The following is a 15,516-nucleotide window of genomic DNA, read 5'->3' on the forward strand; positions in this document are numbered from 1 at the left end:
AGGCTGGACAGTCCCAGGTCTCTCAGCCTTTCCTCATAAAGGAGATGCTCCAGGTCCCTCATCATCTTTGTAGCTCTGCTGTTTAAAGCCTATGCCTTTACCCTTCCTTCAGCTGTAGCCTCACTGAAAAACATTCGATCTAAATTCAGAGGTGCTTTGAGCCTGAGCTAGTTCATATTGCTACAAGAGCCAGTTTAGGTACAAAAGTAGACTAAACTGTACTTTGTGTGGGTTCAGGCCAAGCACAGTAACAAAGCTGATGGTTAGTCCTGAGACACAGGAGATTGTTTTCCTGCTGTTTATCGATGGGGAAGAAAGATGCATCATACTACCGTATACTTAACCTTAGTAAGGGCTGAAGCAGCAACCACCATGCAGCTCTGTCAGAGAGCATGAGCTCCATCAGACCCCTTGGTAATCACTTATACCAGCTGTTCAAAATGAGCCAGTGCAGAGACCTGCTGCTATAAGCAAGCCAGGCCATGTGAAAGGTTTCCACAGACCATGGGCCTGACCCCAAACCACAGATCTGTTTATTTCATGACCTGACTCAAGCTGCCCTGCGCTCAGCAGTGCTTTCTTTAGTTATGGACTGCAGATACAGCGTAACAGCACTCACTTTAACTAATGATACATCTCACCCTTGTGTACTGGTTTTGCCATTTTTATTCAATCAGGACCTTAAAAACAACTACCAGATCAGAAAGTTAAATATTTCCCTCAAACCTCTTACCACCCACGACTGCTCTGAGTCTGCAGCCTGCTTTTCCTGCATCTCTATTAGTAGTACATATTCTTTTTTCCGTCGAAAACCAGGGAGAAAAGCTCAGAATTTCCAATTTTCCAGCTGCTTTGTCCCTCAATTTCTTCTCCTCTACTTGATCAAAAGGTTTGTGAAAACTTCTGATTCTCTGTTGTCTTGTTTTGCAGCTGCAATCAGCTTCTCCCTGTAAACTTAAATTGACTGTGTGTTTAGCTTGAGGCCACATCTGATACAGGCTTTGTTCTACAAGTCAGCTATCAGCACAGCTATGCAGTGAGCGCTGTATTCTCCTTAGTGTTGAGTTCTGCAGTGAATTACACTCAGACACATCAGTCACAGACCTGCCATCTTCATTCTGAATCTACACACTGTGGTATATCATTCCACTACTTTAAACTCCCCTTGTCTTGTCTTCCCACATCTGCTTGTATATGTACCTTTATCCTGTCAGTCCTTTCAGGTAACTGCCTGTGTGACTCTTCACCTGGCTCACCTTGAAATCAGCAGAGACCAGTAACTGTCTTCCTTGCTGCTGCCCTTTATTGTGCTGTACAGCTTGTCTTCTTTCCCAAGGAACAAAGCTGGTTACTTTCTGATGCGATGCCTGCTTCCTTTGTTCCACAGAAAGAACAATTAGATTGCTCCTGAACCTAGGTTTCCCATGCTGGCTCATGAAAAAACATTTCCATGAGTTCTTTATTTCTTTTACTGCCATCAAAGGCTGATCCTTAGAGCTTTTTTCCCTCTATTTTTTTTTTGTTCTGCCAAGTCAAACTGCACTTGAGAGTAACCATGCTCATCTGTTTCAGATGGAGATTATTTTACGTTTACAAGACATGAACCCATCGGAGTGTGTGGACAGATCATCCCTGTGAGTATCTCTACTAGCGCCTTCTATTTATTTTCATTTGAACCAGCTCTCTTTAAAGACACATAAAACATGGTCCTCAGCTATGTGTGTTTTCCATTACGAAAAAAGCTGAGCTCATATTGTTGACATATCTTTAACAGCCTCCCTGCAAATGCTTATTTGAACATGCTAATAGGGTTTAGGGTCTGTTATTAGGAGTTAAGTTCTCAAGTCATAGAATTCTCATGATTAAAACAAGCAAAGCAAAACACAGTGTTAATAAGCTGGCAGCGGTTATGGATGTTCACACAACTTATGGAAAATTGATGCTTTGCTGTGGCAGTCTTTTTATTTATTTAGTTTTTACTGTGATTTAAGAGGCTCCTCAGTTCCTGGGAGAATGTAATGCATTTTAATTCTATTCTTTCCTTTTAGAAGGCTGGAGGAAAAGAAGAAACTCCAGGAGACGTATCATTACAATTAACATCGTGTAGCTAATAAGAAACATTAAATGTTTATTTTATTTGTTATGAGAGAGAAACGCAACACTTTATCAAATTGCATACAGCCCCTACACTCCAATACACATCCTTAACACACTCTTGCTGAACGCAACATGGGAATTACACTGAAAAGTTGATGTTTTCACAACTAGTTAACTGACCTTGGCAGAAATTTCAATGGGGGACTTGTGTATAGCTATTAAAATACTGTATGGAAGCTTTTTCCCCTGACAAAGCATTGGGGAGCTGATCAAGACATTCTCTGAAAGTTTTGTTGATGTTTTTCATTTTGTTCATAACCACAAAACCACTAAACAGCAACACACAGCATTTCCATTAAAAGAGGAGCAACCGGAAGAGATTACTTCAACAGTGCTAAGCCTTTTTTCTCTATCTATCTAAACTTCTTGTCATTTAATGTATTTAAGGGATGGCATTGTGTTTAGCACTCCACAGAAGATGAGAGCCCGTGGCTACACCCATCCTACAAACATGTCCACGTTATCCCACCCTGACTCACAAGTCATCCTTATAAATGATTTCACACCTACCTCTGTGCCCGCTGTTCAGTCCAGCACATGGATAGAGCATTTGCAAACCAGCAGCCTCAACATCTAAGCCCAGAGTTGCCTGATATCTCTTAGGATCGCCTCCCTGAGCGTAACTGACGGATCTGCTGAAGAAACTTTCAGGCAGGATTTATTTAGTTTAGATCTGTAAAACTCTTTGTCCGAGGTACTCAGCCATCTACCACACTTGTTCATTTTTGCCCATTTCTCCTACAAGACTTCAAGATGGCTGTCATGCACATCTACTCTAACACTACTGCTAATCTGTTACATATTTCCTCCACAGCTACCAGTCACAGTACAGCCCTAGGGCTGCTGCGTGCACTTAGCCATTACACCAGCAAATATCTTATTACAAAAATAAAATTAAACAGCAAGTCTAGCACTAAACTCCTCATCCTCTTTCATATCCTAACTTACATCAAAACATATTCTCTTTGGCAGCTTTTTAGCATAAACAGGGCTACATACTACCCTATAAAGCTTGTCAGAGCTCTCCGTGCAATAGCATTACAAGTGCAGGCTGTCAGCACGCTGTTGGCCCAATAGCTCCCCTCCTAGGTTTATATACTGGAGATGGAATTAAAACATCACTTTGTCTCCGGAGTTTATAAACAACTGAGGGAGTAAAAAATTGGGTGTTCAGTGATGGGAAGACAGTTGTGTATTTTTTCAAGCTAGCCAGGGGCTAGAGAAATGTCCATGAGAGTGGCAGCTGATATGCATCAGGCAGTAACACGTTCTGGCCAGTGGCTGACTGATACTTTCTATTTTCTTTCCAAAGGAGATTATTATATGCCTCTATAAGTGATTCTGCAAATGCAGTTATCTTACTGCTCTGGCAGTTCCACTGAAATCACTGGCACTGTCCACTTAAACTGTTAGGATCAGGCCTTGATATGGAAAGTGCCTTTTTCCTGCCCTTTTTGTGCCTTTCTTGTGAACTGCAGACTGGTTTTTAAGAAAAGGTATTAGTGAAATACTTTGGCCTAGTGCTGACGTTTATATTTTATTGCAATTCCATCATTTAGTGATTGTATGGTTTGAGTATACATCTTATGTCTTAGGATATATACAAGAACCACAGAAGCAAGAACTGTTTGTTGTGAGGAATTAAAAATGCCAACTGCAAAAAAGTAAATGAAGTAAAAAGCAGTGTATAAAAAAAAGTGAACAGATAACAGAGGATTCTTCTGTGAAGATTGCATGTGGGGCTTGTGTTTCTTTGAACTGAAGAGAAAGAACTAGAAGGTCACTGTTGTCACTTTCTTAATGGCAGTAATTAGAAAAATCCTTGCTTTGTGCTGGGAAAGATTTATGTTGAGGATAGGCCTGAGAAATAAGTGAGGTAGCAGCTTGACATCTTGAAAACAAAACACCACTGCAATATTTTTCCATCAACTTTTATTTTTTCCTACAGTGGAACTTCCCCCTGCTGATGTTTGCATGGAAGATTGCTCCAGCTCTGTGCTGCGGCAATACAGTAGTTATTAAACCAGCAGAACAAACACCACTCAGCGCTCTCTATATGGGAGCCCTCATCAAGGAGGTAAGAATAATTGACAGGAATAATGTCTCTGTCTCTCCTTATGGAGAAGGAACTACTGGCACATGCCTGGTTTAACATGCTCTGTCAGGTTTCATAAATCACACTTCCCTTCATCTGTTCCTATTTTGGTAGGCTGGCTTTCCACCAGGAGTTGTGAATATTTTGCCAGGATTTGGTCCAATTGTTGGTGCAGCAATAGCATCTCATGTGGGCATTGATAAAATTGCGTTTACTGGATCCACTGAGGTAAGAGTGTTCCCAGGTTTGCTACTATAAAATGTGAATTGAGTCCTTGCATTGCATTTCTCACAGTCACTGAGTAAAAGAGATACATTTTAATAATATTGGTCGGTCCTTCTTAGCTAAGCTTATATACTGCAGTATATCCAAAGCAGAAATGGCTCTTTTCCTCCAGCCCCTGCTGTGCCCAGCACCTCAGCACAGGAGATACGGCTAGAAAAACATTGCTGGGATTTCCTGTGGGCTTATGAGGATGTGAATCACATGCAAGTAAGCAGAACATCCAGTGTATATCACAACATACATAAATTCTGCTTTAGCATCCACAATTTGTGTATCTTGGCATATGTGGGGAAACGGGGAGAGGAAGAGGGCAAACGGGCAAATACACTTCAGCTTTGATGCTGCTGCATTCAAGTATACTGAGGAAGAGAAGGTCTAAAAAGGAAGGATTGTGGGGTAAAAAGGAAATTGTCCAAGGCGTCTGCTTCCAAAATGATGGGGAAAAAAACTGGCCAGAAGAGGAAGGGAGCCAGTTGCCTCCTGGATGCCAAAATGTCTTGCACTGATTCTAAGATGCAGATGTTACAAAGGAGGTTGAGATGAGGAAGGCTGTAATCTACAGAGAGAAACGAATCCCTCAACTCAGAACATGCCTTGCTCTCAAATATGTGCAAAGCCAGCTGTTATCAGGGTTGGGGTGGATGATAGAGGTACTCCAGACTGAAGTCACAGGAGAGGGAGCCTTATCTCATCCTCTGAAGGCAGACAGAAAGGAATCTCTGTGGGAGTTTCAGGGCTGGTTATATTTAGAGGGTGCTAAAAACAGGCCCTTTTCAATGCAAAATCTGTCAAACTATTCTATGGGGGGAGCTCAGCCCCAGGGATCCGGTCTCTCTTTGATATGTCTGACTCCCACTTGTGGCAGTTGCAGGCTGTATGCATCCCAGGGATGCTGCACTTCACGGTGAGTCAATAAATTGACTGATGGAACAGCCCTATGAGATACATGCGTGTGTCTCCCTGGTGTGCCCAGGGCTTGCGAAGACTGGATCAGCTTCTACAAATAAACAGTTTTGGTGGAATGATCCTGTAATTGTTTGGAAATCAGTGCACACGAGTGCAGACTATCAGTAAAATGTAACTTTGGCTGTATGCCTAATTTGCGCAGACAGTTAACTTGCAATTACTGTGTGCCACTGCACATGAATTTTTATGGCAGTTTTACATTACAACATAGGCAGGTTATATACTAAGTCAACGGCAAGAGCAGATTTCAGATGATTTGGAGGAATTACTGTAGTTATTACATGTTCTGTAACCAATTTATATTAGCATCCTGGAGTACTGAAAACCTTAATATGAGCTGATTACCCCCCATAAATTAAGTTGAAACAATTGTTTTCATAAAGATATGCGGTCTCTGTTTAAGTTAAATATTCTATGATACAGGATGTTGCTCTGTTTGGAGGAGGAAAAATACAGATGGGTTAGGTTTCAAAGTTGTCTTTTGTAGCCAAAATAAATTTTTATTGTAGTTCCAGACAGCTTTAGTTTTAATAGGCGTTTAAACCCGAAAGCTGTGGGTTTGATACTAACTCAGTGCCTACCTTTAAAAGCCTTACTAATAGGAAGTGAAAAGCATTACAGAGATGAAAAAGCCATTCTCTAAGAACCAAAAGCAAGAACAGATGGAACATTTTAATGCAGAGTTAGTGTAAACTATACCATATTGTTTCTGATTTCCTGTAACACTGAATTTTTGTAAGAGCAAGTCAACATAGTACAGTTCAAAAACAGTGCTGTGATATAAGCTGAACTGTAGTGTGTGTGACTTCTCCAAGGTAGTTTTCAATTTCTAGTGAAATAATAATGCAAATATTTTGTGTCTCTGGTATTTTCTGAAGTATGTCAATAGTACTTTCCAGTGATGAGGACTTCTGATAGCCATCAGATATGTAAATAGAATGACACTATCTTCTATTTCCCCCTTTTGTCTGTGTGCTAGTTAAGGCAGTTCATACTTTCAACATGAGAGGGTTAACAGAAAAATCTATCAGTACAATACTGAAGATCTTCAAGTTTAGATGTCTGAAGCAGAGTTTTTTTTCTTTTTTCTCAAGTTTACCATAGAGTTCTTTCAGAAAAATATATAAACGGTTTACCTTTCAAGTATGTGTTTGTGACAACTGAAAACTCACCATCTGTCTGTAAAAACCATCATCATGTCCTGAGGTGTTTATTAAAAGGCTGCTCTTCCTACAAATAATATTAATGGTGATGTTTTACAAGATGTATTGATTCCGACCCACGTACAAAAGTACTAACAGCAAGAAGGCCGAGTTCAAGACCTTATAATAAAGCCTGACACAGCCACACCAAAGACCCGTCCAGCCTAGTACCTTATCTCAGAACATAACCAGGAATAGACTGCTTACAGAAGAAACAAGCATGTGTAGAGCGATTCTTTTCCCTCATAACCATTGGTAATCAGTAATTTAAATACTTCCTGAGCCTGAAAGTATATGTGGACAGTTGTATTTAATAGCTACCAGTGGCCATCCTTGCAACCTCTTCAAGATTTGCCTTCTTATTATTGTAGGAAGGAGCCAAAAGTTTCACAGTTCTTGAACTGTATGCATTTAGAGAGTGTGTTTCCAATGCTGATGGAAACTGTTTGCTTCTAAGGAGATCAGTCAGTCTAGGGAGAAAACTGCCTAGGAAAAGAAAAGTTATGTTTGGACGGAGCTCCCTGTCTCTGTTTCTTTTCTCAGGTTCTTTAATACTTTCAAAATTAAGTACCACTATTTACTTTTCATTCTTCCCAAATTATACGTGAAATATAGTTAGCTGAAAAGATCTATTTTCCTGTGGTTCCATCACTGCTCGATTCCACTTCTTTCTTTCCTCCTGGCACTCCCTTTTATGAGTTAGCTTATGCACATCAGAACAGTAGTCTTCCATATCTTTCTTACCTTAGACTCCTTCTCGTGAAATACCCTCCCATGGATCACTTCCTCTCTGTATCCCGTAGTGCATCACTGCGCAGCTCATTAGGAAGGGTTCTGCAGGCACCCAACACAGTTGGCTGAGAATTTCACTTAAACAGCTGTTGCTCTGAAAGAAAGAAAATCACACAGAGTAAGAAAGTAAGCCTAAAACTATTGTGTCTCCTTAAATTTCAGCAGCTTTCTTGACTTCTCTGCTTGCTTTGATTCATACTCTTCAGCAGCTTTTTAACAGAAGCATTTATTTTTACTGTGAATTTATAGTGAACCAGGGCTGATCCACGAGACTCCTTAATTGTGGCAATCTTAGGCATCACTGACACATTTTTTTTTCCTCATCTTCCACAATCACATGAAAATTAAACTGCCAGGAACAATCTTTGTTCCAGCCAATCTGACAGTGTCAACATTGGCTCTCATTCCTTTCTTACCTTTCCTTGAAAGATCATACACAATTTAGCATCCCATTGCTTCTTACTGTACATCTCTTTGATCTTCCTACTCCTTAGTTGTAGGGTGAAATTCTTGCCCGCCAGGACCTTGTGGGTCATTCTGCAGAGCTCAGCCATCTCCTATACTATCCCTGTTATTCACTGTACATGCCTATCCATTTTACTCTGACCCTCTCTGCTTCAACTTCTACATACAAAGATGATGTTCCCTGTATTCCTCTGTGTCCTTTAAAGTTTCTTTAAAAATATAATTCTTTTGCAGGACTTAACTAGCAGCAATTTACTTAAGTCCCTTTCATTTTCTGAGCTTCAGAATAGAAGTCTGCTCTTGGGCAGCAGGGCTCAGAAGTACAGGAGAAGTTACACAGGTTTCTTCTATTTCCCTAGAGTTAAATGAAGCAGCAGAACTTATCTCCAGACAACTGCTCATGAGAAGACAGTTTTTGCACATATTAACAAATGCAGATATGTTCTTCATTTTTCTGCTACCTTCTTATTGTATGAAAGACATTTTGCTAAGTAGCAGAAAGGAAAAGACCAACAAGTGACAAGGAAAATATATTTTCAAGTGCTGCTTTACTCTCCATATGCCTTTATTTCCACTCAGGATTGTGAATGCAGAGTCTCAGTTATTTTGACTGCTGTGAGCTGTCTAGCCATGCCTGTACATGTGTGCTCCATTTGAACAGAATCCAGGTACCTATAAATTCCTGAGGCACATGGAATAGTTAGGTGTAATCTGTTTGCGGCCAAAGATTAGAGATTATTATGAAGTTTAAGAAGCTGTGCAGCTGAAAAAAACAAAGCATTTAAGGGACTGGCTGTGTTAAAAAAATATATATTGCAAAAGCTTAATGAGTTCTAATAACTTCTGTTCAGAAACAAACGTGTTACCTCCAAATCAGAGATGCTTGCAACTCTCTCCAGTTGTTAAATGCTCTTGAGATGAGAATCACAGATAGCACACAGAACATTTGAAGCCCTGGCCAACTAGAAATTTATCTTAAGTGGCTGGTTTCCACTTTGTTCAAACTACCACCCGTTAAAAGGCAGACAGATTAAAGATAGGATTTAGGTCTATGTTCATGCACTTCTGTAAAGCAACCCAAATAAATATCCAATAAATTGTTCGGGATGCCTGTGTAAACAAAAGGCCTATAAACAACATTAAAAAAAAAAAAAAGGCCTCCATTTTGCTTGGCAGAATGTTTTCTTTATGCACTTAGATTAACAAAGAATGATCTCATCATTAGTCAACAAGATACAAGAGAGACCATCAAAGCAAACTACAGGAGAGTTGGGATTGATTCATGCCAAACAAATGTTTGTAGCTAACAGCTGTATTACCACTGATTCTAATTTACTCAGCAGGAATCTCCTTTCATTTCCGAAGTGAGATGAATGTCACAATGCATGATGTAGACAGAATGTCTACCTACTGCACAAGTTGTGTAAGCTGTCCTGGATCATACAATGTCATGCTGCTTCTGGACATCATGAAGAATTACATCCTGGAATTCTCGGCTTTTAACAACAAGAATCCTAAAGGAGATTTGTCCTCTTCTGAGAAGTCTGTGAGCTCACAGAACATGCCTCATTCGAAATAAGAAGAATTTAAAGAGGCTACATTATTATTCATTCTTGCTCCAGCTTATGTGTTTTGATTGTATCTTGGAAAGTTTGAGCTTCCTGAATGAAAAGAAGTCCTTTCCTTTTTCCTTCCTTGGTGATTTTGGTAGAACTTGGGGAACTGTCCCTGGAAGACTGCTGTCTACAAAAACTGCTTCTTAAAACAGAAACAAATGCATAAGCCCTCTCAAAGTCAACAAAAGTTTGGCCACAGACTTCCATGAGACCAGTATTTATCCAAGGAACGAATAAACCATTTATAGCTTAGGATTCTCTCCACGGATTTCTATTTGGGATCCCCTTTTCAATTGTGCTGCACTATTCATTGTGCTTTTTTCAGGGCTGCTTCTCACATAGGGCATTGCACAGTCAAATAAAGCTGCTCTTCTTCATGTCAGTATTTCAAAATGCATTTGTCTTTGCTGAATGTGGGGACGCATCCCAAATATCTTGGTCCTGAAATACTTCTCGTGAAAATTTTGCATACAATCCGGATTAAAAAAAATAATAAACCTGGATTTAAAAGTTTTGCCAAAATAATGATGATTTGTGCCTCAAGAGTTGGAGAGAGAAAACTCTGTGATTCCAGAAAACAGAAACAAATTGTATCTGATCATACCATCTCCCTGGGACTTTATTAATCTCTTGTAACTTACAATGCTTAGATTCTTCAGATGTTCTCCCAGTATCCCTGGAAAGCTATAATAGCAAAGGTCAGTAAACCAGTTACTTAGGATGCTGAAGAAACTAACTGATGAGGTATATTTCTTCCATCTGTTTTCACTGTTAATGGAATATTTTAGTTTACAGAGATTCCTGTGCATTCTTACCTTCACAGTCTTACCTTGCATCTGTTGTTCAGCTAGATTCCCTTTGATTCAGGTGTTCTCTAATATCTTAACATGTGACCAGAGGAGGCTCAGAGCAGAGGCGAAGCCAGAAGTTCTGACAAAACTGTAAAGGAATTATCACAGACATTGGAGGTTTGCTTTTGACTTGTAAGACTTCCAGTGCTTTAACAGGCAAAATGACATATACCACTGAGATGCTGTTTTCTGTCTCGAAACAGAAAATGAAGAGAACATCAACAGACTTCTTTGAATTTCTGCATCCTCTTGAAGGAGACACTGAGCATAGAAAGAAGCAACAACCAAATCCTGTATGTCACAATACACCCTCAATACCTAACATCATGCAGTTCACAGTCCAGAAACTGTTCTTCAAGAAGTTGTTTTGCACAGGGGTGCTCAAAATGTTTCTTTAATCATCTTTCTTGTTGTTGCTGTTCTAAGTAACAAATTGTTTTCTTTCAGATGGGCCAAATTACATCTGCCCCTCCCTCCACACAGCTTTCAAGGTTATGGTACTTCACAAGCTATCCAGGGATACTTCTGATATCAATCTTGAAGCCTATTCAAAACAAAGATGGGGAGTCACAGCTTTCTCTGCCAACATTCCTGCTGGATAACCACACAGCTCCATTATCTGTGGGAGAGTCCTCTCTTCCAGTGTTCCTTTGCAAGGCTGTACTGCCTATTGGGAGCTCACAGATAGAGCTGAGAGACACCGCAGGATGCATGTATTGAAAGACCATACAGATTGGAACACTATCACTTATCCCTTTCATGCTGTCTTTCTCTTTGTAGAGAAGGTCAGTTACAAAAGGCAGTCTTTGTCACTAAATAATCACAGCTCTGGTGCTCTCCCTAAGACTTTTTTCAACCTGTGTACACAGGGTACAATAGAAGCACAGTGAACAAAAACACTGAGCAGCGTGAGCCCTACCAACCTCATGTCTACACTGATTTCTGATGAGAAGGACATAGTGGGGTTGTTAAGCTTCTATTTGGAAACTTGACATTAACCTCCCTCTATTAACAATACTGTGAACAACAGTTTTTGAAATTAACACTGTTGCCTCTATTTGCCACTCACAATATTTGGACTTGCATGTTTGCCAATCACTTGTCAGTGAACAGTTCTTTAGAAGTCCATATTTACATGGACAGAACAGTTTTGACATTTAAGTAGTGCACTGGAAGGGGGAGGAGGGATGCTGGGCTGTTCACCTAGCTCTGATTGCTTTGGTCTGCTCTGCTCTTGTGGATTTTTGAGGGGATGTAGGTGAGCGTTGTTATTTGAGAGAGGGAGGTGCAAGGCAGTGCGGGTGTGAATGGCATTAGCTGGCACTGGCTATAAACACAGCACTCTCACTAGTTTCCAGTGTACATTTTCAGCAGAGTTTGAGAGGCTGGAATTTGCAGATGACGTGCTCGATATGTGGAGTGGGGGTGGAGGGCAGAAAGGATCCTTCTTTTTCATGTTCGCTTCTGGCTGTCAGTCAAACGGCAATAAAATCAGTTCCAATTAAGGGGATATGCAAGGAATTTCATGATAACGTCAACACTCCATCAATATAGGGATAAAGAAATTAATGGTAATTTCTATATATTTTTTTAAAACTCTCAGTTACACAGAATTGTGGTATCACCAGACAAACAGTTAATCACAAAGGTCCGTGAAATGGCTGACAACTCCTTCATTACCCTGCAGTGTTTTTGCTTTGTATGTCTTTTTTCGTTTGGTTAGTTGGGTGTTTTGGTGTTTGTTTGATTGGGTTTTGTGTCTGTTTTTTATTTGCTTTCTGTGGAGGCTGGTTTCTGTTTCATTTGCTTTCTAATTACTCTAGTGCTGACTTACCTTTCTACAGCAGACAGATTTACTTCTCTAGGAGGTTTAGCTTCTCAACCATTAACCCCTTGCTGCTGGGAATCCCACTCACCTGGCCTTAGAAATGGAGAACAGAAATCCAATTAGATAGAGAAGAGAGGACTAGGTGGAGAAAGAAGTCCCACTGCGGACTCATAGCACATCTAACTCTCCACGTGACCTTAAAACATGTTGCAGTTAAGAGAAATCACTTGTGAAGGTTCTCAAGCTTCTAAATGGTAAAGAGACACTTAATCCCCTGCTTTACTGGGGGATATCTGTGATATTTCATTAGCTACAAAATAGGCACGGTTACAGTGTGACTATAGGATGTGATCTATTTTTGATTGATTAATCCAGGGAAGAGAGAATTTCCAGGGAGCACTGCTGCCTTTCCAACTGCACTGCCCTCTGTACTGGGTACACACAGCACATCAAATGTGTAGCTGTCAGACTGCTACTCCATTTATCGGTCCTTATGTTCCTTAGTGAGATCTGCAACTTGATGCTGCTCCTTTTCTCTCAGGGCTGCATTCTGCTCCAGCTGACCCCACAATCTACCACAATCTACCAAAATATTTGAAGGTGCTTTTGACCTCCTCAACCCATATTAAGATTATCTGTGGTGCAGCTGAGGGTCAGATCTGGGATGGTACATTTTTAACTTCTTGCCCTGCTTGGTATGCTGCTAATCCTGCAGAAAAGGCTGATGATTTCCTCAGAATCTGATACATTCTCAATCATGATTTCACTGTCAAATTATTTAAAACTTCTGGTGCTGAAAACTGAATTTGGAGAATAAATACTCTCCCGCAAACAGTTTGGCTAGCACTTTGCAAGTAATAAGAGAAATAAATTCTAATAGCAGTCATCACTTTGGATAGCTAACACGTGGACTACATAAAGAAGTGTGATACCAGTTATTACTGATGAATAGTAAGATGCTTAATAAAGGCTTAATACATACTCTGTTATCAGATCTATTTTGTTCTGCATTAAACTAAAAGTTGTATAAGCAGTCCTCTTAGCAATAGATGTAAAACCCTGTGAACGTGCCAGTAGTTTTGATGGAAATAATTCTAGCTATGTCAGTTTCAGATATTTAACTCAACCCTCCTAAAGCACCCTAAAATAAAGTCCAAGCCATTTTAGCATAGGTACGAAAGGATGAAGGGTACGAACACTGAGGGTGCTCAGTGTCCCCTCTCCAGTTCTAGAATAAGAAAACTGGAACGCTGTCCACTGATGATGAAAATCTGTTTAGACTGAAGAACTTGCTGAAATACTTAAGGCTCCCTTCCAGTGATGTCCAGCATTGGCTGTTAAAGTGAACTGTATGACTACACTGCCTGTAAAACTTGTCTCCATTTCCTTTCAGGTTGGGAAGCTGATCCAAGAAGCAGCTGGAAGGAGTAACTTGAAGAGAGTTACACTGGAGCTGGGTGGGAAAAGCCCAAACATCATTTTTGCAGATGCTGATTGTAAGTCAGCACTTCCACATTTTTCTTAAATGTTTCTGTGGCTTCCTTTCTTCATCTTAAGGCTTATCTTTTAGACAAAGTGAAGTGGACCAATACAGCTGTAACTGGCTGCACTTTTCAATATTATAGAAATGACCAGGGATATGATATTTTTATTAAGAGAAAACATTTGTACCCAGAGATTCGCAGAGGACAAAACGGAAAAACAGTCAGAACCAAGAACATACATATGGCATTAACTGCAATCATGGTTGCATACATATTTGTTGTTCTAAACTCTGCAGTAAGGTGGTCTGTGATAGATTCAAAGCCAATATACAAAGGGAGGGCTTTGAATTAATGTAACTAATCAGTGCAGGATTCCTTTTTAAGCTATTTTAATTGTTAGCTATAAATGGAGACATCCATTTTATACGTTTTCACAATTGAAGAATTGTGTATTGAAATATCCTCATTGCCAGTGTCAGCAGGGAGCTGAAGATGTTGGCAACTGGATGATCTGCAGCTGGGATTTTTGGCACCTGAGAAGGTAGAGGGCAGCAGTTTAGGACAGGATAAAAACAAGAAGTTTCAGCATGGAAGTTTCTGCTGAAATGATCAGCAATGAAATAGTTAACAGTGTTGCTATTTAGGAGATATTAGCAGGAGGTATTGAAGTTATCACCCCATTAAGACGAACAAGACCTTGCTTAGAGCTATCCTTTCAGGAGTCACGCAGGCACACTGTACTTACTGCATTTTCTAACTTTGCAACTCAAAAAAACAGACATTTAAGATTTGGTCTTTTCGTTTAAGGAGAAAAAGTGAATAGAATGGTTCTGAATAGCATATATTACAAGAGCTCATTACAGTCCCACATTCATTTTCAGAAATTACCAACGTCTGAAAGGCTAGAGAAAGCTTGACAGCTCTCAGTAGTGGAAGTCTTTCAAATATGGGAAAGTTTTCCCAAGCTGGGGCAGCTAAATTGCACCCACAGTCTTCTTGGTAGGCCAAAGAGGCTCCTGTCAGCTGGAGCCAGGTGCAGATGTTCAAGCCTTTACCCCAGTTAGCCATCTCCAACTTGTACTATGTCTCAACTGTCCCTAACCTACTTACTCAGATTGGATCATCTGAACACTTTTAGTAGAATGGTATATGCTGGGAGCAGGTCTGTGTTCTTTCTTTCCCTGGGGAGGGACAAAATGCTCCTAGCTGCCACACAGCTGTAGTTTATCTGTGACCTGCTGTATCTGCCAAATAAAGTTGAAGACCTGGTAAGAAGTTGCAGGCCACAGGGGATTAACAGGGCAGAGAGAAGAGCAAAGTCTTCCTTGGGACTGTCAATTCCACAGTATATCATACTAAAGCTCTCTGGCCTTCCCATAATTACAACCACCAGCACTTGACCTGAAATTCAAACTTCAAAGCTCTGATTATTTAAGAACAGCAGACAATTTGCTCACCATTCCAAAGGAGCTGTTTGTTCTGTTTGAGGAATGCTGTGTGCCAAAAGTTAGCAGAAAGCATGACAAAGCTGGTCAAAGTTTAGTGCACATTAAAAAAAAAAAAATTAAAAAATCCACAAAAATCAGAGAAGAATGATTATTAGAGCCCTTCATTGTGCTAGACTTGGCTGTGAGAAAGACATGTCAGTTAATCAGGTCTATCCACTATTGTTTTCAGTTTCTATGGAGCTGCCTAGGAAAACTTGAATTTAGTCCAGGGAACACCCAACATAATTTTTTTTCATGACTATGCTGAAAGCAAAATAGGACATCTCT

The 15,516-nt window shown here is 40.2% G+C and overlaps 1 protein-coding gene and 1 long non-coding RNA gene across 6 annotated transcripts in view; one reads left to right on the plus strand and one right to left on the minus strand.

Moving 5' to 3' along the window:
* ALDH1A2 (aldehyde dehydrogenase 1 family member A2) overlaps window positions 1-15,516 on the plus strand; it is a 55,440-nt gene that overhangs the window by 31,322 nt on the left and 8,602 nt on the right. For all 4 annotated transcript variants that reach the window (NM_001397808.1, XM_046898910.1, NM_204995.3 and 1 more), the window contains exons 5-8: window positions 1,573-1,634; window positions 4,106-4,234; window positions 4,367-4,480; window positions 13,651-13,753. In NM_001397808.1, coding sequence (NP_001384737.1) covers window positions 1,573-1,634; window positions 4,106-4,234; window positions 4,367-4,480; window positions 13,651-13,753 — 408 coding nt within the window. The remainder of the gene's footprint in view (window positions 1-1,572; window positions 1,635-4,105; window positions 4,235-4,366; window positions 4,481-13,650; window positions 13,754-15,516) is intronic.
* The window catches only part of LOC107052129, a 110,555-nt gene that overhangs the window by 13,925 nt on the left and 81,114 nt on the right, over window positions 1-15,516 (minus strand). For both annotated transcript variants that reach the window (XR_006931123.1, XR_005862809.1), the window contains 3 exons: window positions 12,264-12,350; window positions 10,408-10,517; window positions 7,450-7,591 (listed from right to left, as the gene is read on the minus strand). This is a non-coding gene — a long non-coding RNA (uncharacterized LOC107052129). The remainder of the gene's footprint in view (window positions 1-7,449; window positions 7,592-10,407; window positions 10,518-12,263; window positions 12,351-15,516) is intronic.

The sequence above is a fragment of the Gallus gallus genome, chromosome 10, assembly GCF_016699485.2.
Source record: "Gallus gallus isolate bGalGal1 chromosome 10, bGalGal1.mat.broiler.GRCg7b, whole genome shotgun sequence".
Classification (NCBI taxonomy): Eukaryota; Metazoa; Chordata; class Aves; order Galliformes; family Phasianidae; genus Gallus; species Gallus gallus.